This window comes from Oncorhynchus gorbuscha, linkage group LG01 (assembly GCF_021184085.1).
Source record: "Oncorhynchus gorbuscha isolate QuinsamMale2020 ecotype Even-year linkage group LG01, OgorEven_v1.0, whole genome shotgun sequence".
NCBI classification, from domain to species: domain Eukaryota; kingdom Metazoa; phylum Chordata; class Actinopteri; order Salmoniformes; family Salmonidae; genus Oncorhynchus; species Oncorhynchus gorbuscha.
This window is the reverse complement of record NC_060173.1, coordinates 29,725,538-29,748,411: the sequence shown is the minus strand read 5'-3', so window position 1 is coordinate 29,748,411 and position 22,874 is coordinate 29,725,538. Positions and strand designations below refer to the sequence as shown.

At 44.1% G+C, this 22,874-nt stretch overlaps 2 protein-coding genes across 6 annotated transcripts in view; both read left to right on the top strand.

Annotated features, from left to right (window-relative positions):
* The first annotated feature begins 4,920 nt into the window (after positions 1 to 4,920).
* Positions 4,921 to 11,910, top strand: LOC124004015 (zona pellucida sperm-binding protein 4-like). Its single transcript, XM_046312785.1, has 8 exons — positions 4,921 to 5,467; positions 5,745 to 5,932; positions 6,204 to 6,301; positions 6,679 to 6,839; positions 8,779 to 8,971; positions 10,879 to 11,032; positions 11,376 to 11,448; positions 11,750 to 11,910. Exons 1-8 carry the CDS (start codon positions 4,975 to 4,977, stop codon positions 11,845 to 11,847), a joined length of 1,458 nt encoding a protein of 485 aa, XP_046168741.1. The 5' UTR covers positions 4,921 to 4,974; the 3' UTR covers positions 11,848 to 11,910.
* A 5,781-nt stretch (positions 11,911 to 17,691) lies between these two features.
* Positions 17,692 to 22,874, top strand: part of fbxl13 (F-box and leucine-rich repeat protein 13) — a 50,322-nt gene continuing 45,139 nt past the window's right edge. The window contains exons 1-5 of one of the 5 annotated variants that reach the window (XM_046312580.1): positions 17,692 to 17,738; positions 19,819 to 19,901; positions 20,288 to 20,394; positions 20,973 to 21,066; positions 21,335 to 21,402. In XM_046312580.1, the coding sequence (XP_046168536.1) occupies positions 21,028 to 21,066; positions 21,335 to 21,402 (107 nt within the window). In that variant the 5' untranslated portion in view covers positions 17,692 to 17,738; positions 19,819 to 19,901; positions 20,288 to 20,394; positions 20,973 to 21,027. Of the gene's footprint in view, positions 17,739 to 19,818; positions 19,902 to 19,928; positions 20,119 to 20,287; positions 20,395 to 20,972; positions 21,067 to 21,334; positions 21,403 to 22,874 lie in introns of those variants that run through there. The other 4 variants (XM_046312508.1, XM_046312347.1, XM_046312429.1 and 1 more) reach the window with 4 other exon arrangements.

Here is a 22,874-nt window from a genome sequence, read left to right as displayed (position 1 = left end):
ATTATGGTTGTTGTGGACAGATTTTCTAAATCCTGCAGTTTTTTCCCTCTCTCTGATCTCCCTACCACCCTCCAGGTCACAGAGGCACTGTTCCAGCAGGTCTTCCGACACTATGGCCTTCCAGAGGACATTGTCTCCGACCATGGCCCCCAATTCATGTCATGGGTGTGGAGGGCTTTCATGGAGAAGCTGGTGCTCACGGTCAGCCTCACTTCCGGGTACCGGCCTCAGTCTAAGGGGCAGGTGGAGATGAACCAGGAGCTGGGGAGGTTCCTGAGGAGTCACATCCAGGACCGGCAGGTGTAGTGGGCCGATTCCTTCCCTGGGCGGAGTACGACCAGAATTCATTACATCACTCCTCCACCGGGCTGATTCCCTTCCAGTGTATTCTGGGTTATCAGCCAGCCCTTGCTCCGTGGATCCAGATCCAGACCGAAGCTCCTACGGTGGACAAGTGGTTCAGGCATGCAAAAGAGGTCTGGAAAGAATACTCTCCACCAGGAACCTCCCACTCCGCCTTCCCTGTAATAAGCTGAGTCCCCGATTTGTGGGGCCATTCAAGGTCAATGAGGTGACATATAGATTACAGCTCCCCACTAACTACCGGATCTCACCCTCTTTTCATGTTTCCCTCCTCAGGCCGGTGGTTCCTGGTCCCCTGGTTGAGGCTGTCCCCCACGACACACCTCCACATCGACGGAAGCCCTGCCTATGCTGTCAGATCCCTCCTGGACTCCCAACGTCGTGTGGGTTGGCTCCAGTACCTGGTGGACTGGGAGGGGTATGGTCCAAAGGAGCATTATTGGGTTCCGGTGGATGACATTCTAGATCCCATCATCATCCGAGTTTTCCACCTTCGCCTTCCGGACTGGCCCGTTCCTCGCCCTCCCTGCCATCCCCCTGGCAGTGAATTTCAAACACAAATTCAACCACGAAGACCAGGGAGGTTTTCCAATGCCTCTCAAAGAAGGTCACCTATTGGTACTCCACAATACTAACCTAACTGACAGAGGAGAAAAGAAGGAAGCCTGTACAGAATACAAATATTCCAAAACATCCATCCTGTTTGCAACAAGGCACTAAAGTAATTCTGCAAAAAATGTGCCAAGCAATACACTTTTTGTCATAAATATAAAGTGTTATGTTTGGGACAAATCCAATACAACACATTACTGAGTACAGTTCTCCATATTTTATATTGGGGGCTGTATCATGTTATGGCTATGCTTGTAATCGTTAAGGACTTGGGTGTTTTTCAAGTTAAAAAAGAAACGGAACGGAGCTAAGCACAAGCAAATTCCTAGAGGAAAACCTGGTTCAGTCTGCTGTCCACCAGACACTGGGAGATAACACCCAGACACTGGGAGATAATTCCAGCAGGAAATATAACCTAAAAGACAAGGCCCAATCTCAATTCAAATTTTATTTGTCAAATACACGTGGTTAGCAGATATTATGCGAATGTAGCGAAATGGTTGTGCTTCTGGTTCCGACAGTGCAGTAATCTAACAGTTCTCCAACAACTACCTAAACCCACAAATTTAAAAGGGGTAAATGAGAATATGTACAAATAAATATATGGATGAGCGATGGCCGAGCGGCATAGCCAAAGTTCAATAGATGGTATAAAATACAGTATATGCATGTGATATGATAATGTAAGACATGTAAACATTATTAAAGTGGCGTTATTTAAAGTGACGAGTGATCCATTTAAAATCAAAGTCAAATCAAATCAAAGTTTATTTGTCACGTGCGCCAAATACAACTATACAACCTTACAGTGAAATGCTTACTTACAGGCCCTAACCAACAGTGCAATTTTAAAGTAAAAAATAAGAATTAGGGGAACAATAGATAAGTAAGGAAATAAAAAATAACAGTGAAAAGACAGTGAATAATAACAGTAGCGAGGCTATATACAGTAGCGAGGCTAAAACAGTAGCGAGGCTATATACAGGCACCGGTTAGTCGGGCTAATTGAGGTAGTATGTACATGTAGGTATGGTTAAAGTGACTATGCATATACAGTGCCTTGCGAAAGTATTCGGCCCCCTTGAACTTTGCGACCTTTTGCCACATTTCAGGCTTCAAACATAAAGATATAAAACTGTATTTTTTTGTGAAGAATCAACAACAAGTGGGACACAATCATGAAGTGGAACGACATTTATTGGATATTTCAAACTTTTTTAACAAATTAAAAACTGACAAATTGGGAGTGCAAAATGATTCAGCCCCCTTAAGTTAATACTTTGTAGCGCCACCTTTTGCTGCGATTACAGCTGTAAGTCGCTTGGGGTATGTCTCTATCAGTTTTGCACATCGAGAGACTGACATTTTTTTCCCATTCCTCCTTGCAAAACAGGTCAAGCTCAGTGAGGTTGGATGGAGAGCATTTGTGAACAGCAGTTGTCAGTTCTATGTTTATTTTTGAACCATTCCATTGTAGATTTTGCTTTATGTTTTGGATCATTGTCTTGTTGGAAGACAAATCTCCGTCCCAGTCTCAGGTCTTTTGCAGACTCCATCAGGTTTTCTTCCAGAATGGTCCTGTATTTGGCTCCATCCATCTTCCCATCAATTTTAACCATCTTCCCTGTCCCTGCTGAAGAAAAGCAGGCCCAAACCATGATGCTGCCACCACCATGTTTGACAGTGGGGATGGTGTGTTCAGGGTGATGAGCTGTGTTGCTTTTACGCCAAACATAACGTTTTGCATTGTTGCCAAAAAGTTCAATTTTGGTTTTATCTGACCTTTTTAAAAAAAAGTTTTTTTACCTTTATTTAACCAGGCAAGTCGATTAACACATTCTTATTTTCAATGACGGCCTGGGAACAGTGGGTTAACTGCCTGTTCAGGGGCAGAACGACAGATTTGTACCTTGTCAGCTCGGGAGTTTGAACTCACAATCTTCCAGTTACTAGTCCAACGCTCTAACCACTAGGCTACGCTGCCGCCCCCACCTTCTTCCACATGTTTGGTGTGTCTCCCAGGTGGCATGTGGCAAACTTTAAACAACACTTTTTATGGATATCTTTAAGAAATGGCTTTCTTCTTGCCACTCTTCCATAAAGGCCAGATTTGTGCAATATACGACTGATTGTTGTCCTATGGACAGAGTCTCCCACCTCAGCTGTAGATCTCTGCAGTTCATCCAGAGTGATCATGGGCCTCTTGGCTGCATCTCTGATCAGTCGTCTCCTTGTATGAGCTGAAAGTTTAGAGGGACGGCCAGGTCTTGGTAGATTTGCAGTGGTCTGATACTCCTTCCATTTCAATATTATCGCTTGCACAGTGCTCCTTGGGATGTTTAAAGCATGGGAAATATTTTTGTATCCAAATCCAGCTTTAAACTTCTTCACAACAGTATCTCGGACCTGCCTGGTGTGTTCCTTGTTCTTCATGATGCTCTTTGCGCTTTTAACGGACCTCTGAGTCTATCACAGTGCAGGTGCATTTATACGGAGACTTGATTACACACAGGTGGATTGTATTTATCATCATTAGTCATTTAGGTCAACATTGGATCATTCAGAGATCCTCACTGAACTTCTGGAGAGAGTTTGCTGCACTGAAAGTAAAGGGGCTGAATAATTTTGCACGCCCAATTTTTCAGTTTTTGATTTGTTTAATTTTTTTGAAATATCCAATAAATGTCATTCCACTTCATGATTGTGTCCCACTTGTTGTTGATTCTTCACAAAAAAATACAGTTTTATATCTTTGTTTGAAGCCTGAAATGTGGCAAAAGGTCGCAAAGTTCAAGGGGGCTGAATACTTTCGCAAGGCACTGTACTACTGAAAGAGACACGAGAAACCACAATGAACTTTGCAAAAGCCCACCTAAACAAGTCTAAATCCTGTGAAAATGTTCTGTGGACCACTGAAACAAAATTAGAGCTATTTGGCAATACAGATCAGTGCTATGTTTACAGATGACCAAATGAAGCTTTAAAAGAAAAGAACACCCTCCCTACAATCAAACATGGGGAGGTTTGATAATGCTGTGGGGTTGTTTTGCTTCCTCTGGTACTGAGGACCTTGAACATGTGAAAGACGTAGTAGATTATCAATGCGTTTTTGGCAAACTAGTGGGTGTCTTTTGAAGGTTGTGGGTCTTCCATCAGGACCAAAACACAAACACACATCAATAAACAACAGGAATGGTTAAACAATTAACACTGGACTGTTCTGGAGCGGCCAGCGATGAGTTCATATCAGAATCCCATCAAAAACCTATGGTGAGATATTTTTCACAGATAACTCCAGTACCTGAAAAGAAGTACCTGGATGTTCATATGTTCTTCAGATTTTGTGTATGAGATCTGAAAACAGTAGTTAGTGGAAGGCACCACTCAAACATTGAAGAATTAGAGCAGTTTGAAGAGTGGCTGAAGAGTGGGACAAATTGCCATTAGACAGGTGCAGCAAGCTCGTTGATGGCAACAAGAAGCATTTTCTGGTGGTTCTGCAATGCTGACAATCCAATAACAACATGTCTAGACTGAAGTTTTTTTTAAATGTCAACTTATTTTTGAAGAAATAGGGAATTATTTAAGAAAAGTGAAAAGGTGGCAATATACTTATCTATATTAGAAATCGAATACAATAGATACATTTGTGTCTATTATTATTTATAAAATGTTTACTTCTTGAGTGTAGTTCTGCACACCGTGTGTACCTGCAAAATAAACATTTGTTAACAAATACAATGTTACGGTCACAAAGACCTTCAACTCTGGTCAAAGGCATGTCAGAGATCTATGTGACCTGAACATTGCGTTTGTCAATAAATGTTTGGGACTTCAGAGTGTGGAAAGCCTTGATTCCTCCGAACTGGATGTGAATGATTGGTCAGCCAAGGAGGTGGGACTTTTCAACAGTTCAACACACCCCTCTATGTATAAAAGCAGCAACAAGTGGCACAGTGAGCATTGTGGGTTCCTCGGATTGTCTCTTGTTCTGAATCCATGGACTTGCAGTGGAGTGTTGTTTGTCTCGTAGCAGTGGCCATGCTTGGCTGTCTGTGTGACGCTCAATTGAAGTGGCCTTTCCAAATCCCGCAGAACCCTGCCCAACCCCTTCCTCAGAGGCCTGCCCAACCCCTTCCTCAGTGGCCTTCCCAACCCCTTCCTCAGAGGCCTGCCCAACCCCTTCCTCAGAGGCCTGCCCAACCCCTTCCTCAGAGGCCTGCCCAACCCCTTCCTCAGAGGCCTGCCCAACCACTTCCTCAGTGGCCTGTCCAACCCTTTCCTCAGAGGCCTGCCCAAACCCTTCCTCAGAGACCTGCTCAACCCTTTCTTCAGAAGCCTCCCCAAAACATACCCCAACACATACCAACACAGACCTGTGAAGTTGTGGACAAGGACAAGGTGTTGTGTGGACTTTCTGGCATCAATGCTGCCCAATGCCAGGCCATCAGCTGCTGTTTTGATGGACGGATGTGCTTCTACGGGAAAACAGGTAGGTGTCAGACAATGCTCATGTTACTCTAGAACTCTCACTCTCAAATTGTAACAGTGCAATTTTACTTAATGTTTTGCCCCTCAGAGAAACTAGTATGTTTCTCTTTACCAGAAAACTAGTAATTGGATTGTGAACTCTTCACTCTCAACAATTTCACTTACCCACTTAGATATGGCCATTTTGTATCCAACAATCAACATGCACCAAAATGCTCCAGTTTACTCAGCAATTAGGACTACTAACTTCATGTTTCTCCTATGCTCCTTATCACCAGTGACTGTCCAGTGTACCAAGGATGGCCAGTTTGTGGTGGTGGTTTCCAGAGATGCCACTCTGCCCAAACTTGAGCTAGATTCCATCAGCCTGCTAGGGGCAAACGGAGCCCACTGCACCCCTGTCGGCACTACATCTGCCTTTGCCATCTACCAGTTCAAAGTTACTGAATGTGGAACTGTGCTGACGGTACGTATGGCCAGGGTTTGGTTTCAGTACAATGATACTGCATCTTAACCAGAGAGTTACTGTGTTGCTCTAGCACCAAATTCAGATAATCGAGGTCCTAATAAACAGTGGATTAGAAGAATGGAGTTTGTTAAAACAGGGCAGGATTAAAAGCTTACTTACCCAGTAGCTCTTCTGGAGGAGGGTTGACTATCCCGTGGCTATATAATGAGTTAGAAAGTACTTATTTCTACTTTTTATTTCTACAATGTGATGCATGGTCTGTCTGCAGGAGGAACCTGATACTATTGTCTATGAGAACAGGATGTATTCTTCATATGTAGTGGGGAATGGACCCTTCGGCGACATTACCAGGGACAGCAACTATGAGTAGGTTATCTTTGCCTAAAATGGGGTGTCATGCCCAATTAAATAAAGGTAAAAAAATAAATAAAAAATAAACATTCATATGTGTATATATATATATATACAGTGTTTTTAAGTTATTCAAAATGTATATGGCATTCATAATGTAAATAATTTGTTCTTCTCTCTATGCAACAACATTTCAACTGACTTACAATGGCTGGTATTTAGTCAGGACCATTATGAGATGATTATAAGCTTGAGGGTACATGCCCATAACCTCATTACTGCCTCATAACTTGTTATACCTGTTATATAACGTGTTATACCCCCCCCCCAAAAAAAAAGTGGTGATATGTGATGTCTCTCTGATAGCTCTGAATATATTGCTTTATTCTCAGCCTGCTCTTCCAGTGTCGGTATACTGGGACTTCCGTTGAGACACTGATTATCGAGGTGAGAACGTATCCAAACCCCAACCCTGTGGTCAGTGTTGATGCAGTTCTCAACGTGGAGCTCCGACTGGCCAATGGACGTTGTCTCTCCAAGGGATGTGATGAAAGTAAGTCATAGTTTTGATATTGTTCCTGTGTATCTGATATGAGGTATACGGTCAGAGTTCATGTGAGTTTTCACCAGGTGTTCAGGTTTTCTGCAACACTTAATATTTTTGTATTGTATTGTTTAAAAAAAATATATATATGAAGTATACAGTGCCTTGCGAAAGTATTCGGCCCCCTTGAACTTTGCGACCTTTTGCCACATTTCAGGCTTCAAACATAAAGATATAAAACTGTATTTTTTTGTGAAGAATCAACAACAAGTGGGACACAATCATGAAGTGGAAGGACATTTCTTGGATATTTCAAACTTTTTTAACAAATCAAAAACTGAAAAATTGGGCGTGCTAAATTATTCAGCCCCTTTACTTTCAGTGCAGCAAACTCTCTCCAGAAGTTCAGTGAGGATCTCTGAATGATCCAATGTTGACCTAAATGACTAATGATGATAAATACAATCCACCTGTGTGTAATCAAGTCTCCGTATAAATGCACCTGCACTGTGATAGTCTCAGAGGTCCGTTAAAAGCGCAGAGAGCATCATGAAGAACAAGGAACACACCAGGCAGGTCCGAGATACTGTTGTGAAGAAGTTTAAAGCCGGATTTGGATACAATAAGATTTCCCAAGCTTTAAACATCCCAAGGAGCACTGTGCAAGCGATAATATTGAAATGGAAGGAGTATCAGACCACTGCAAATCCACCAAGACCTGGCCGTCCCTCTAAACTTTCAGCTCATACAAGGAGAAGACTGATCAGAGATGCAGCCAAGAGGCCCATGATCACTCTGGATGAACTGCAGAGATCTACAGCTGAGGTGGGAGACTCTGTCCATAGGACAACAATCAGTCGTATATTGCACAAATCTGGCCTTAATGGAAGAGTGGCAAGAAGAAAGCCATTTCTTAAAGATATCCATAAAAAGTGTTGTTTAAAGTTTGCCACAAGCCACCTGGGAGACACACCAAACATGTGGAAGAAGGTGCTCTGGTCAGATGAAACCAAAATTGAACTTTTTGGCAACAATGCAAAACGTTATGTTTGGCGTAAAAGCAACACAGCTCATCACCCTGAACACACCATCCCCACTGTCAAACATGGTGGTGGCAGCATCATGGTTTGGGCCTGCTTTTCTTCAGCAGGGACAGGGAAGATGGTTAAAATTGATGGGAAGATGGATGGAGCCAAATACAGGACCATTCTGGAAGAAAACCTGATGGAGTCTGCAAAAGACCTGAGACTGGGACAGAGATTTGTCTTCCAACAAGACAATGATCCAAAACATAAAGCAAAATCTACAATGGAATGGTTCAAAAATAAACATATCCAGGTGTTAGAATGGCCAAGTCAAAGTCCAGACCTGAATCCAATCGAGAATCTGTGGAAAGAACTGAAAACTGCTGTTCACAAATTCTCTCCATCCAACCTCACTGAGCTCGAGCTGTTTTGCAAGGAGGAATGGGAAAAAATGTCAGTCTCTCGATGTGCAAAACTGATAGAGACATACCCCAAGCGACTTACAGCTGTAATCGCAGCAAAAGGTGGCGCTACAAAGTATTAACTTAAGGGGGCTGAATAATTTTGCACACCCAATTTTTCAGTTTTTGATTTGTTAAAAAAGTTTGAAATATACAATAAATGTCGTTCCACTTCATGATTGTGTCCCACTTGTTGTTGATTCTTCACAACAAAAGACAGTTTTATATCTTTATGTTTGAAGCCTGAAATGTGGCAAAAGGTCGCAAAATGTGGCAAAAGGTCGCAAAGTTCAAGGCACTGTATATATATATATACTTTTAAAAAGTATAAAGGGAGAACGCCTGATATGAACCTAATGATGATGGAGTAATGATCACTTTTCCAAGTGCATGGTGGTTTAAGTGATTTACAGTCTATTTTAAGGTGAACTCATCCACTACCAATGTGATTTTCCTCCACAGTGCAAGAAGCATACACCTCTTACTACACGGTGGCAGACTACCCTGTCACCAAGGTCCTCAGGGATCCCGTGTACGCTGAGGTTCGCATCCTGGGGATGACAGATCCCAATGTTGTCCTGATACTGGAGCAGTGCTGGGCCAACACATACCCCACAGGTGAAAGTCTGCCCCGGTGGGACCTTCTAGTTAATGGGTAACTAAATACTCTATACTTTTAAACTTTGCGTTATATATATACAGTGGGGCAAAAAACTATTTAGTCAGCCACCAATTGTGCAAGTTCTCCCACTTAAAAAGATGAGAGGTCTGTAATTTTCATCATAGGTACACTTCAACTATGACAGACAAAATGAAAAAAAAAATCCAGAAAATCACATTGTAGGGTTTTTTATTAATGTATTTGCAAATTATGGTGGAAAATAAGTATTTGGTCAATAACAAAAGTTTCTCAATACTTTGTTATATACCCTTTGTTGGCAATGACAGAGGTCAAACGTTTTCTGTAAGTCCTCATAAGGTTTTCACACACTGTTGCTGGTATTTTGGCCCATTCATCCATGCAGATCTCCTCTAGAGCAGTGATGTTTTGGGGCTGTTGCTGGGCAACACGGACTTTCAACTCCCTCCAAAGATTTTCTAAGGGGTTGAGATCTGGAGACTGGCTAGGCCACTCCAGGACCTTGAAATGCTTCTTCTGAAGCCACTCCTTCATTGCCCGGGCAGTGTGTTTGGGATCATTGTCATGCTGAAAGACCCAGCCATGTTTCATCTTCAATGCCCTTGCTGATGGAAGGAGGTTTTCACTCAAAATTTCACGATACACGGCCCCATTCATTCTTTCCTTTACATGGATCAGTCGTCCTGGTCCTTTTGCAGAAAAACAGCCCCAAAGCATGATGTTTCCACCCCCATGCTTCACAGTAGGTATGGTGTTCTTTGGGTGCAACTCAGCATTCTTTGTCCTCCAAACACGACAAGTTGAGTTTTTACCAAAAAGTTATATTTTGGTTTCATCTGACCATATGACATTCTCCCAATCTTCTTCTGGATCATCCAAATGCTCTCTAACAAACTTCAGACGGGTCTGGACATGTACTGGCTTAAGCAGGGGGACACGTCTGGCACTGCAGGATTTGAGTCCCTGGCGGCGTAGTGCGTTACTGATGGTAGGCTTTGTTACTTTGGTCCCAGCTCTCTGCAGGTCATTCACTAGGTCCCCCCGTGTAGTTCTGTGATTTTTGCTCACCGTTCTTGTGATCATTTTGACCGCACGGGGTGAGATCTTGCGTGGAGCCCCAGATTGAGGGAGATTATCAGTGGTTTTGTATGTCTTCCATTTCCTAATAATTGCTCCCACAGTTGATTTCTTCAAACCAAGCTGCTTACCTATTGCAGATTCAGTCTTCCCAGCCTGGTGCAGGTCTACAATTTTGTTTCTGGTGTCCTTTGACAGCTCTTTGGTCTTGGCCATAGTGGAGTTTGGAGTGTGACTGTTTGAGGTTGTGAACAGGTGTCTTTTATACTGATAACAAGTTCAAACAGGTGCCATTAATACAGGTAACGAGTGGAGGACAGAGGAGCCTCTTAAAGAAGAAGTTACAAGTCTGTGAGAGCCAGAAATCTTGCTTGTTTGTAGGTGACCAAATACTTATTTTACACCATAATTAGCAAATAAATTCATTAAGAATCCTACAATGTGATTTTCTGATTTCTTTCTTCTTCTCATTTTGTCTGTCATAGTTGAAGTGTGCCTATGATGAAAATTACAGGCCTCATCTTTTTAAGTGGGAGAACTTGCACAATTGGTGGCTGACTAAATACTTTTTTGCCCCACTGTATATGTATATATATATATATATATATACTTTTTTGCCCCACTGTGTATATATATATATATATATATATATATATATATATATGTGTGTGTTCAAAATTAAAAGCAAGTAATTTAAATAAACTTCTAACTCCAGCTATTCTTTTTGAAGTTTGTGAACAATATAGTACTCTGATTGATCCATTTCCCCCCAGTTTCTGTCCTAGCTGGTCTCTGGTGCTACACACCATGACTCTCTCTCTCTCTGTGCGTTTATCTCCCCCCAGGTGTCCCTACCAGGATGACCGTTACCTGACCGTGCCCATCCGCTCGGACAGCTCCTATTTCCCTCCAGGAGAATTCTTCTCCCACTACAAGCGCTTCCTCTTCAAGATGTTCACCTTTGTAGATCCGACATCTATGGTCCCCCTGCAGGAGAACGTAATGAATGCGGTTCAATCCTAAATCACATCAGAACCCATAGAGACACTTGTGTAGATCTGAAAGTGTTGCATAGATGTAAAGATGATGGTTAAGATTCCACCTAACATCCCCTAGACCAATGTGTAGCTATTACCATATTGCTTGAACATGTACCTATTTTATACATATTGTAGAATGCTTCCTCATACACCTATAGCGCTTTAAACATAAATAACAACATCACAATCAGGTGAAGGAATACCTAACATAGATATAGACATAACCATGGTACAAATCAATGTAGACAAGGCTCTGTCGACCAGCTCCAGAGATGTAGCTGATTTCATTTCTGTCTCACCAGGTGTACATCCACTGTAGTGTAACAGTGTGCCACGCTCTAGCAGGCTCCTGTGAACAAAGGTGCAACAGGCAAAGTGAGTGGTGCACATAAGGACCAGGCTGTCATGTTTACACTGTGCAACAGTTTGGAGTGTGTTTTTATTGGCACAGGGGGTTGGTGGCACGTTAATTGGGGAGGATGGGCTCGTGGTAATGGCTGGAGCAGAATTAGTGGAATGGTATCAAACACATGGTTTCTATGCATTTGATGCCATTCTATTTGCTCCATTCCAGCCATTATTATGTCCTACACTCAGCAGCCTCCACTGGAGAGTGGTTTATTTGAATCTTTAGTTTGGAGTCTTTGTCTGTGGTCTGACTGTCTTTTCTCTTCAGGGAGAGATCTTTCTGCTCAAGGCCAAAAGAAGACTAAAGGAGATGTTTTGGTTTCCAGTCAAAAAGTCATCATGATTGACCCACGTTTTTATGCTTAAATCAAATGTGTTATATGCTCCTCATTTATATGGTCTGACTTGACAATAAAAGATGAGACATCTCATTGCTTTTTTTGTGGAAAGAGTTATGAAAAGGTTAAGTTACAAAACTTTTGTTGTGTGTTGGGGACTTTGTGGTCAGCGAAAAACCTTCAAACCTTTTCCCCTCACTTGGTCAGAGAAACTGAGGCAGGGCCCTGATAATATGCTGGCTTTGAACCACTTCCCAGCTTCAACACTAGAGGGCTTAGTCATAATCAAAATAAATATTTCCTGAATAACTGTACTGTAGTAAATAAGCTTTACACAAGGGGGTGATACTGTTGGTATCAATACTACATGACCAAAAGTATGTGGACACCTGCTCGTTGAACATCTCATTCCAAAACCATAGGCATTAATATGGAGTTGGTCCCCCCTTTGCTGCTATAACAGCCTCCACTCTTCTAGGAAGGTTTCCACTAGATGTTGGAACATTGCTGCAGGGACTTCCATTCAGCCACAAGAGCATTAGTGAGGTCGACATTGATGTTGGGCGATTAGGCCGAGCTCGTAGTTTGCGTTCCAATTCATCCCAAAGGTGTTCGATATGGTTGAGGTCAGGGCAATCTTGACAAACCATTTCTGTATGGACCTCGCTTTGTGCATGAGGGCATTGTCATGCTGGAACAGGAAAGGGCCTTCCCCAAACTGCTGCCACAAAGTTGGAAGCACAGAATTGTCAAGAATGTCATTGTGTGCTGTAGCGTTAAGATTTCCTTTCACTGGAACTAAGGGGTCTACCCCGAACCATGAAAAACAGCCCCAGACCATTATTCCTCCTCCACCAAACTTTACAGTTGGCACTATGCATTGGGGCAGGTAGCATTCTCCTGGCATCTGCCAAACCCAGATTTGTCCGTTGGACTGCCAAATGGTGAAGTGTGATTTATCACTCCAGAGAACACGTTTCCACTGCTCCAGAGATCAATGGCGGTGAGCTTTACACCACTCCAGCTGACGCTTGGCATTGTGCATGGTGATCTTAGGCTTGTGTTCGGCTGCTGGATCATGGAAACCATTTCATTAAGCTCCCAACGAACAGTTACTGTGCTGACGTTGCTTCCAGAGGAAGTTTGGAACTCGGTAGTGAGTGTTGCTACCGAGGACAGACGTGCTATGAGCTTCAGCACTCGACAGTCCCGTTCAGTGAGCTTGTGTGACCGACGTAATACTTCATGGCTGAGCCATGTTGCTCCTAGACATTTTTACATTTACATTTAAGTCATTTAGCAGACGCTCTTATCCAGAGCGACTTACAAATTGGTGCATTCACCTTATGACATCCAGTGGAACAACCACTTTACAATAGTGCATCTAAATATTTTAAGGGGGGTGAGAAGGATTACTTTATCCTATCCTAGGTATTCCTTAAAGAGGTGGGGTTTCAGGTGTCTCCGGAAGGTGGTGATTGACTCCGCTGTCCTGGCGTCGTGAGGGAGTTTGTTCCACCATTGGGGAGCCAGAGCAGCGAACAGTTTTGACTGAGCTGAGCGGGAACTGTACTTCCTCAGTGGTAGGGAGGCGAGCAGGCCAGAGGTGGATGAACGCAGTGCCCTTATTTGGGTGTAGGGCCTGATCAGAGCCTGGAGGTACTGAGGTGCCGTTCCCCTCACAGCTCCGTAGGCAAGCACCATGGTCTTGTAGCGGATGCGAGCTTCAACTGGAAGCCAGTGGAGAGAGCGGAGGAGCGGGGTGACGTGAGAGAACTTGGGAAGGTTGAACACTAGACGGGCTGCGGCGTTCTGGATGAGTTGTAGGGGTTTAATGGCACAGGCAGGGAGCCCAGCCAACAGCGAGTTGCAGTAATCCAGACGGGAGATGACAAGTGCCTGGATTAGGACCTGCGCCGCTTCCTGTGTGAGGCAGGGTCGTACTCTGCGGATGTTGTAGAGCATGAACCTACAGGAACGGGCCACCGCCTTGATGTTAGTTGAGAACGACAGTTTGTTGTCCAGGATCACGCCAAGGTTCTTAGCGCTCTGGGAGGAGGACACAATGGAGTTGTCAACCGTGATGGCGAGATCATGGAACGGGCAGTCCTTCCCCGGGAGGAAGAGCAGCTCCGTCTTGCCGAAGTTCAGCTTGAGGTGGTGATCCGTCATCCACACTGATATGTCTGCCAGACATGCAGAGATGCGATTCGCCACCTGGTCATCAGAAGGGGGAAAGGAGAAGATTAATTGTGTGTCGTCTGCATAGCAATGATAGGAGAGACCATGTGAGGTTATGACAGAGCCAAGTGACTTGGTGTATAGCGAGAATAGGAGAGGGCCTAGAACAGAGCCCTGGGGGACACCAGTGGTGAGAGCGCGTGGTGAGGAGACAGATTCTCGCCACGCCACCTGGTAGGAGCGACCTGTCAGGTAGGACGCAATCCAAGCGTGGGCCGCGCCGGAGATGCCCAACTCGGAGAGGGTGGAGAGGAGGATCTGATGGTTCACAGTATCGAAGGCAGCCGATAGGTCTAGAAGGATGAGAGCAGAGGAGAGAGAGTTAGCTTTAGCGGTGCGGAGCGCCTCCGTGATACAGAGAAGAGCAGTCTCAGTTGAATGACTAGTCTTGAAACCTGACTGATTTGGATCAAGAAGGTCATTCTGAGAGAGATAGCGGGAGAGCTGACCAAGGACGGCACGTTCAAGAGTTTTGGAGAGAAAAGAAAGAAGGGATACTGGTCTGTAGTTGTTGACATCGGAGGGATCGAGTGTAGGTTTTTTCAGAAGGGGTGCAACTCTCGCTCTCTTGAAGACGGAAGGGACGTAGCCAGCGGTCAGGGATAAGTTGATGAGCGAGGTGAGGTAAGGGAGAAGGTCTCCGGAAATGGTCTGGAGAAGAGAGGAGGGGATAGGGTCGAGCGGGCAGGTTGTTGGGCGGCCGGCCGTCACAAGACGCGAGATTTCATCTGGAGAGAGAGGGGAGAAAGAGGTCAGAGCACAGGGTAGGGCAGTGTGAGCAGAACCAGCGGTGTTGTTTGACTTAGCAAACGAGGATCGGATGTCGTCGATCTTCTTTTCAAAATGGTTGACGAAGTCATCTGCAGAGAGGGAGGAGGGGGGGGAGGGGGAGGAGGATTCAGGAGGGAGGAGAATGTGGCAAAGAGCTTCCTAGGGTTAGAGGCAGATGCTTGGAATTTAGAGTGGTAGAAAGTGGCTTTAGCAGCAGAGACAGAGGAGGAAAATGTAGAGAGGAGGGAGTGAAAGGATGCCAGGTCCGCAGGGAGGCGAGTTTTCCTCCATTTCCGCTCGGCCTTCCGGAGCCCTGTTCTGTGAGCTCGCATTGAGTCGTCAAGCCACGGAGCGGGAGGGGAGGACCGAGCCGGCCTGGAAGATAGGGGACATAGAGAGTCAAAGGATGCAGAAAGGGAGGAGAGGAGGGTTGAGGAGGCAGAATCAGGAGATAGGTTGGAGAAGGTTTGAGCAGAGGGAAGAGATGATAGGATGGAAGAGGAGAGAGTAGCGGGGGAGAGAGAGCGAAGGTTGGGACGGCGCGATACCATCCGAGTAGGGGCAGTGTGGGAAGTGTTGGATGAGAGCGAGAGGGAAAAGGATACAAGGTAGTGGTCGGAGACTTGGAGGGGAGTTGCAATGAGGTTAGTGGAAGAACAGCATCTAGTAAAGATGAGGTCGAGCGTATTGCCTGCCTTGTGAGTAGGGGGAAGGTGAGAGGGTGAGGTCAAAAGAGGAGAGGAGTGGAAAGAAGGAGGCAGAGAGGAATGAGTCAAAGGTAGACGTGGGGAGGTTAAAGTCGCCCAGAACTGTGAGAGGTGAGCCGTCCTCAGGAAAGGAGCTTATCAAGGCATCAAGCTCATTGATGAACTCTCCGAGGGGACCTGGAGGGCGATAAATGATAAGGATGTTAAGCTTGAAAGGGCTGGTAACTGTGACAGCATGAAATTCAAAGGAGGCGATAGACAGATGGGTAAGGGGAGAAAGAGAGAATGACCACATGGGAGAGATAAGGATCCCTATGCCACCACCCCGCTGACCAGAAGCTCTCGGGGTGTGCGAGAACACGTGGGCGGACGAAGAGAGAGCAGTAGGAGTAGCAGTGTTATCTGTGGTGATCCATGTTTCTGTCAGTGCCAAGAAGTCGAGGGACTGGAGGGAGGCATAGGCTGAGATGAACTCTGCCTTGTTGGCTGCAGATCGGCAGTTCCAGAGGCTACCGGAGACCTGGAACTCCACGTGGGTCGTGCGCGCTGGGACCACCAGATTAGGGTGGCAGCGGCCACGCGGTGTGGAGCGTTTGTATGGTCTGTGCAGAGAGGAGAGAACAGGGATAGACAGACACATAGTTGACAGGCTACAGAAGAGGCTACGCTAATGCAAGGAGATTGGAATGACAAGTGGACTACACGTCTCGAATGTTCAGAAAGTTAAGCTTACGTAGCAAGAATCTTATTGACTAAAATTATTAAAAATGATACAGTACTGCTGAAGTAGGCTAGCTGGCAGTGGCTGCGTTGTTGACTTTGTAGGCTAGCTGACAGTGGCTGCGTTGTTGACACTACACTAATCAAGTCGTTCCGTTGAGTGTAGTAGTTTCTACAGTGCTGCTATTCGGGGCTAGCTGGCTAGCTAGCAGTGTTGATTACGTTACGTTGCGTTAAAAGAACGACAATAGCTGGCTAGCTAACCTAGAAAATCGCTCTAGACTACACAATTATCTTTGATACACAGACGGCTATGTAGCTAGCTATGTAGCTAGCTACGATCAAACAAATCAAACCGTTGTGCTGTAATGAAATGAAATGAAAAATGTGATACTACCTGTGGAGCGAAGCGGAATGCGACCGGGTTGTTGAGTGCGGAAGTTCTATTCAGTAGACGTTGGCTAGCTGTTGGCTAGCTAGCAGTGTCTCCTACGTTAAGGACGACAAATAGCTGGCTAGCTAACCTCGGTAAATTAAGATAATCACTCTAAGACTACACGCTCTAAACTACACAATTATCTTGGATACGAAGACAGCAAAGACAACTATGTAGCTAGCTAACACTACACTAATCAAGTCGTTCAGTTGAGTGTAATAGTTTCTACAGTGCTGCTATTCGGTAGACGGTGGACGTTTGCTAGCTGGCTAGCTGCTGGGCAGATAGCAGTGTAGACTACGTTAGGACGACGAAATACGAAGTTGCAATAGAAGTGCTGACTGTTTCACTTTGTTGTCCTCTTTCTTTTCCTTTTTCTTCTGTCCTTCTTTTGTCCTTATTTTGTCTTCCTTTCTTCTGTTAACTAGATATTTTTTGTTGTTATTCTTTGTAAGCTAGCTAGCTTCTTCCAGGAGAGTCCCTAGCAACTAGACGTTTCCACTTCACAATAACAGCACTTACAATTGACGAGAGCAGCTCTAGCAGACGAGAAATTTGACAAACGCTTGTTGAAAAGGTGGCATCACATGACACTGAGCTCTTCAGTAAGACCATTCTACTTCCCATGTTTGTCTATGGAGATTGGATGGCTGTGTACTCGAGTTTATACACCTGTCAGCAACGGGTTTGGTTGAAATAGTCGAATCCACTAATTTGAAGGGGTATCCACATACTTTTGTAAGGTGCAGGTGTAACAGTATAGCTTTAGACCGTCCCCTCGCCCATACCCGGGCTCAAACCAGGGACCCTCTGCACACAACAACAACAGTCGCACACAACAACAACAGTCACACACGAAGCATCTTACCCATCGCTCCACAAAAACCGCGGTCCTTGCAGAGCAAGGGGAACCACGACCTCAAGGTCTCAGAGCAAGTGACGTCACCGATTGAAACGCTATTTAGCTCGCACCACCCACCGCTAACTAGCTAGCCGTTTCACATCCGTTACACAGGTCTCGAACCCTCGATCTTCTAGCCCGAGGTACGGCGCGCTATCGACTGTGCCGCAAAAGGATGCTCGTGCGGCAGAGTCGATTTCCGCGATTATAAACCCAGGGTCGTTACAATATAGTATTATTATTATTAAATTATAATATAATATACAGACCGATTTTGGCAGGCAGCTGCTATTTGAAACCATTCCAGCGAGGGCTAGCTTGTGTATGTGTATGTGTGTTTGGTGAAGTTATACTTAGTCATGGCAACACAATTTGTTTACCACGGCATACATAGTTCAGCGCATTGCTCAAATAGGCCTACTATAAGTATTTGTTCAAGTCAAATATGCCGCAGAGCACAAAAAAAAAATCAATAATATTCAAGACAAATGTGCTGCAGACCGACAAGTATTCCTCCACGCACCAGCGTCTTTGTGAATGGCTGGTATATGCTATGGATCATGTTATTGAGACCACACTAATGTCGAGGGTCAATTACAATACTAAACTCTCCCCCTACTGAAATTTAAAAAGCATGACCCTCCCATTTCCTCCTGGTAACCATTCAGAAAAACGTAGCTATAGGTTATTGTAACATTTAAACTTAAAACATGTTTTTGCACTTGATGGACCGCCGGTGGGTTGAATGCAGCATTGCTGTATGGTGCACTCAAAATGTCTTGTAGTTGAGTAGCCAGCCTAGGCTACTTCTCAAATGTCTTGTAGTTGAGTAGCCAGCCTAGGCTACTTCTCAAATGTCTTGTAGTTGAGTAGCCAGCCGAGGCTACTTCTCAAATGTCTTGTAGTTGAGTAGCCAGCCGAGGCTACTTTTCAAATGTCTTGTAGTTGAGTAGCCAGCCGAGGCTACTTCTCAAATGGCTTGTAGTTGAGTAGCCAGCCGAGGCTACTTCTCAAATGTCTTGTAGTTGAGTAGCCAGCCGAGGCTACTTCTCAAATGTCTTGTAGTTGAGTAGCCAGCCTAGGCTACTTCTCAAATGTCTTGTAGTTGAGTAGCCAGCCGAGGCTACTTCTCAAATGTCTTGTAGTTGAGTAGCCAGCCGAGGCTACTTCTCAAATGTCTTGTAGTTGAGTAGCCAGCCGAGGCTACTTCTCAAATGTCTTGTAGTTGAGTAGCCAGCCGAGGCTACTTCTCAAATGTCTTGTAGTTGAGTAGCCAGCCGAGGCTACTTCTCAAATGTCTTGTAGTTGAGTAGCCAGCCGAGGCTACTTTTCAAATGTCTTGTAGTTGAGTAGCCAGCCGAGGCTACTTCTCAAATGTCTTGAAGTTGAGTAGCCAGCCGAGGCTACTTCTCAAATGTCTTGTAGTTGAGTAGCCAGCCGAGGCTACTTCTCAAATGTCTTGTAGTTGAGTAGCCAGCCGAGGCTACTTCTCAAATGTCTTGTAGTTGAGTAGCCAGCCGAGGCTACTTCTCAAATGTCTTGTAGTTGAGTAGCCAGCCGAGGCTACTTCTCAAATGTCTTGTAGTTGAGTAGCCAGCCGAGGCTACTTCTCAAATGTCTTGAAGTTGAGTAGCCAGCCTAGGTGACTCAACTGTTGACTCGTTTATGTGTCCTATTCGGCCTGCAGGACTTGTGTTTGACACATACGCTTGCCTTTCAGCCACGTTATGACTGACTTGTGATCATTGCCCTTGCTAGTTTGATTGTATCGACATTCCCAACATTAGTTACAGTAGTCAGTTTTTGTTCAACATATTGAGTTGTTGTTAGAAACTGCATCATAATATTGAGTTATTGTAAGAAACTGCATCCCGTGGAGGTAGAAAACAACGTACCAGGCAAGCTATGATTTTACAACCTGATGGCAATATTTTTAGACTACCAAAATATGAATTATGCATTGAACCGCATCCATCTATTCTAGCAACAATGCCTTACTGTATGTCATGGAATTTTGAGTCAAATAGAACCTATTTTGAAAACATTTTAAATAAAGTTGTTTTTGTAGCATAACTAGGAATGTCACATTTGACTAAGTCGCTCTGGATAAGAGCGTCTGCTAAATGACTTAAATGTAAATGTAAATATTATGACTGTCTGTTTGTTTCATATTTGCATATATGTCAATTCCACTTTAACCGTTTTAAATGTGAACTTCGGTAGGGTTAGGTCAGAGTTCGGACATCCCAAGGACCCAGATGAGATTTTTCCGTACACCCCCCACAACATGGAATATTGGTTACTAGGTAACGGTAAACTGTACATGGAAGTGTCCAATCAGAGAACAGACCGTGGCCTGCTTGCAAACTTCTGTGTTGACAAATATTTTGATAATTTTCTATTTAGCTAGTTAACGTTATATTACCTACTTTGGGATTGAGTTTTGATATGGCTTCTTTACAAAATGCTGACCCGGCGTTGAGGGAATATATACTGCAGCATTCCTTGCCCCAAATATTTCAGGTGAGACTTTTACAATGTCACACATTTTGCCATGCCAACTCTCGTGACCCTAACATAAAATAGCTAGCTACAGTAGCTAACGTTAGCGAGTTAATAAAGAGCCATATAGCAGTTGGTAGTTAACTTAAAATCCCGTAATATGTACAATACTCGTGTTGTGTTTCAACAGGCATTATTAACAGGTTTATGTGTGTCGTGCCCTGAAAGTCCATTACATTTTCTGGAAAGGAAGATTGTGTCTATTCAGGAAAACCGGGACACTGCTGAGATTGATTGGTGAGTAACCTGTTACAGTATCCTACTTCTGAAAGGTCTATATAAAATGGTTGTGACCTATAAATGAAAGCATCTCAAAACGTCCACTTTATGAAAAACGGTGTAGGGAGTAAGTCACTGCACATGTGCATTTTCTTATTTTCAAAAATGAAATATTTCCCGGCACAACCAGAACTGGCCACCCCTCAGAGCCTGGTTCCTCTCTAGGTTTCTTCCTAGGTTTCTGCCTTTCTAGGGAGTTTTTCTTAGCCACTGTGCTTCTACATCTGCGTTGCTTGCTGTTTGGGGTGACATCTGCTGATGTAAAACGGGCTTTATAAATACAATTGATTGATAAAGGTTCAATTTGGGTACCCACTTGCTTTACTTATCAACACTCGTGAACACTGCAGTGCAAAGCCCACAGCACAATGAATGCAGTTTGGTCTGAGTATGATGACAGTGATAGTTTCATTGCCATGTTTGAAATGCAAGAGGGATTAGAATTTAGAATCAAAGCTAAACTCTAAACTTTATGATACCAGGTTGATAAAAGCTGCAGTGAATTGCAGAAAATGTTAACAAAGCACTGTCTCTAGGCATACATGTGTTGATGAGCCAGACCAAGTTGCCGTGACCTCACTGGCAGGAAGCATGGTGCATGACATCTTTGGGAAACGAGATGATACACTGGTAAATTTATAAATAAAAGCACTTTTCGTTGAACAAGTCATAAGTATTTGGACAAATTCACTTATGCTGTATTAAAGTAGTCAGAAGTTTAGAATTTGGTCCCATATTCATTGCACTCAATGACTACATCAAGCTTGTGGCTTTACAAAGTTGTTGGATGCATTTGCAGTTTGTTTTGGTTGGTAAGGTTTAGTGGTTTCCTACATACATGCTGTACATGAACATTTTGAAAATGATCTCACCTTTACACCTTTCCTTCCCTCAACAGTTTCTCTCCCATTTGTTTGAGAAGGCCTACTCCTGTTACAGAATAAATTTAACAAATATGTGCTTCAAGTAAGTAACCCCTGTTATCTAAAGCTCACCTATTGAATACAAAAATGGTGTCCCATTTTGAGAACCATGTTTAGTTGGAATACCGAGAGGATGGATGGGCGAGGGGGGTTGAGTCTTGGGGCACTCTGGTAGTGTAGTGGCAGATCAGTTCAAATACGACACAACCAGGAACTTTGTGAAAATCAATATAGACTTTTAATACACCCGTATCATAAGTCGGAGGGATCCGCGGAACACACACTTTTTCCAGAGCCATGTTCCAGTATTTATCCACATATTGCATATGAGCCCATCCCATATGTAAATTACATTACATTCCAATCTGTGCGCCCTGCTTGTTCAGCTCAATAACCCTCACATCTGCTTGCGGCCAAATTATGATGTCAAAACCTTTCCCATGACCTAAAGATAATAATTTACACCCCCCCCCTTCCTGTGGCCTGTGCTCAGACCCTGTAATTAACTCTGTGTCCCTATTGTATGTGTCCTTCATCTCATTTTAACTTTAGGGTTCCCATCTGTTCTGGTCCCCTGCTCTTCCTATGTTTGTCCAAGGCCAAACAGACTTGTGTTTCCCCAGTGATATGACCGATGCCTGCAATCCATCAGTTAGTCACCTGGCCGACCCCGTCCCCAGGCCATCCATCAGTTAGTCATTGACTGTCCAGCTAGCCTAAGCATCTATGTGTCTGCATTTTTAGTGACCTTTAACTTCTTCCTGCCCTATACAATACAGAATGCATTTTACCAGAACAGAACCCATAAGTGTACCTTTTCTCTTTTGTTATCAAATCATGTATATAATTCTACCACAGTAGCCACCACTGTTGGAAGACAAAGCTTGTCCATCCTGTCTGGAAGAACTGGAAGGGAAAGGCCTTTGTACTGTAGGGGCATAGCCAGTTTGAGACACTTTGAATGGATGCTTGACATTAGGGATTTGTTCACTCTGGACATCAAAACTGTTATAGGCACCACCATCATTTCTAAATCTTGAGCCAGAATTACAAAGACTTCCATAGCTCTTTGAAACAGATTCTCCTGCAGGGATTTGGTTAGAATGATACAAGGGAACAGAATTAGGGCCTTTACTGCCATAACCACTGGGAGAGGCTGGACCTTGGGTAGAGATTATAGGATCAGGGACTGTGTCCTTGCAATTGGGCTTTGGACAGGCTCATGAGGCTGTAGGCTGGCTCTCAAACTCTGGGTTGAACTGCAGCCATTTTGAGCAAGCCCTTTCTCAATAGGGACATGGATAGTTTGGGATATTTGCCTTGGCAGCTGAATACACAGTGTCCAAGGTTTTTTGGAAATATCTACCTGGCTTAAAAAAGGTGTTCCTCCATAGACTTCACAAATGGTTTTAAATCATGAATGGTTGCGACACTGACATCCTTGACAATGTTACTAAGTGCTTGCCTATCATGTAAAGGATTGTAGGGAGTTTGGACATCATTACCAGTGCTAGC

Coding starts and splice junctions, on each gene's coding strand:
- LOC124004015 (XM_046312785.1), top strand. CDS start 4,975: ATGGACTTGCAGTGGAGTGTTGTTTGTCTCGTAGCAGTGGCCATGCTT. Junction 8,972..10,878: donor TGGGACCTTCTAGTTAATGG/GTAACTAAATAC, acceptor ATCTCCCCCCAG/GTGTCCCTACCAGGATGACC. Junction 11,449..11,749: donor ACAAAGGTGCAACAGGCAAA/GTGAGTGGTGCA, acceptor TTTTCTCTTCAG/GGAGAGATCTTTCTGCTCAA.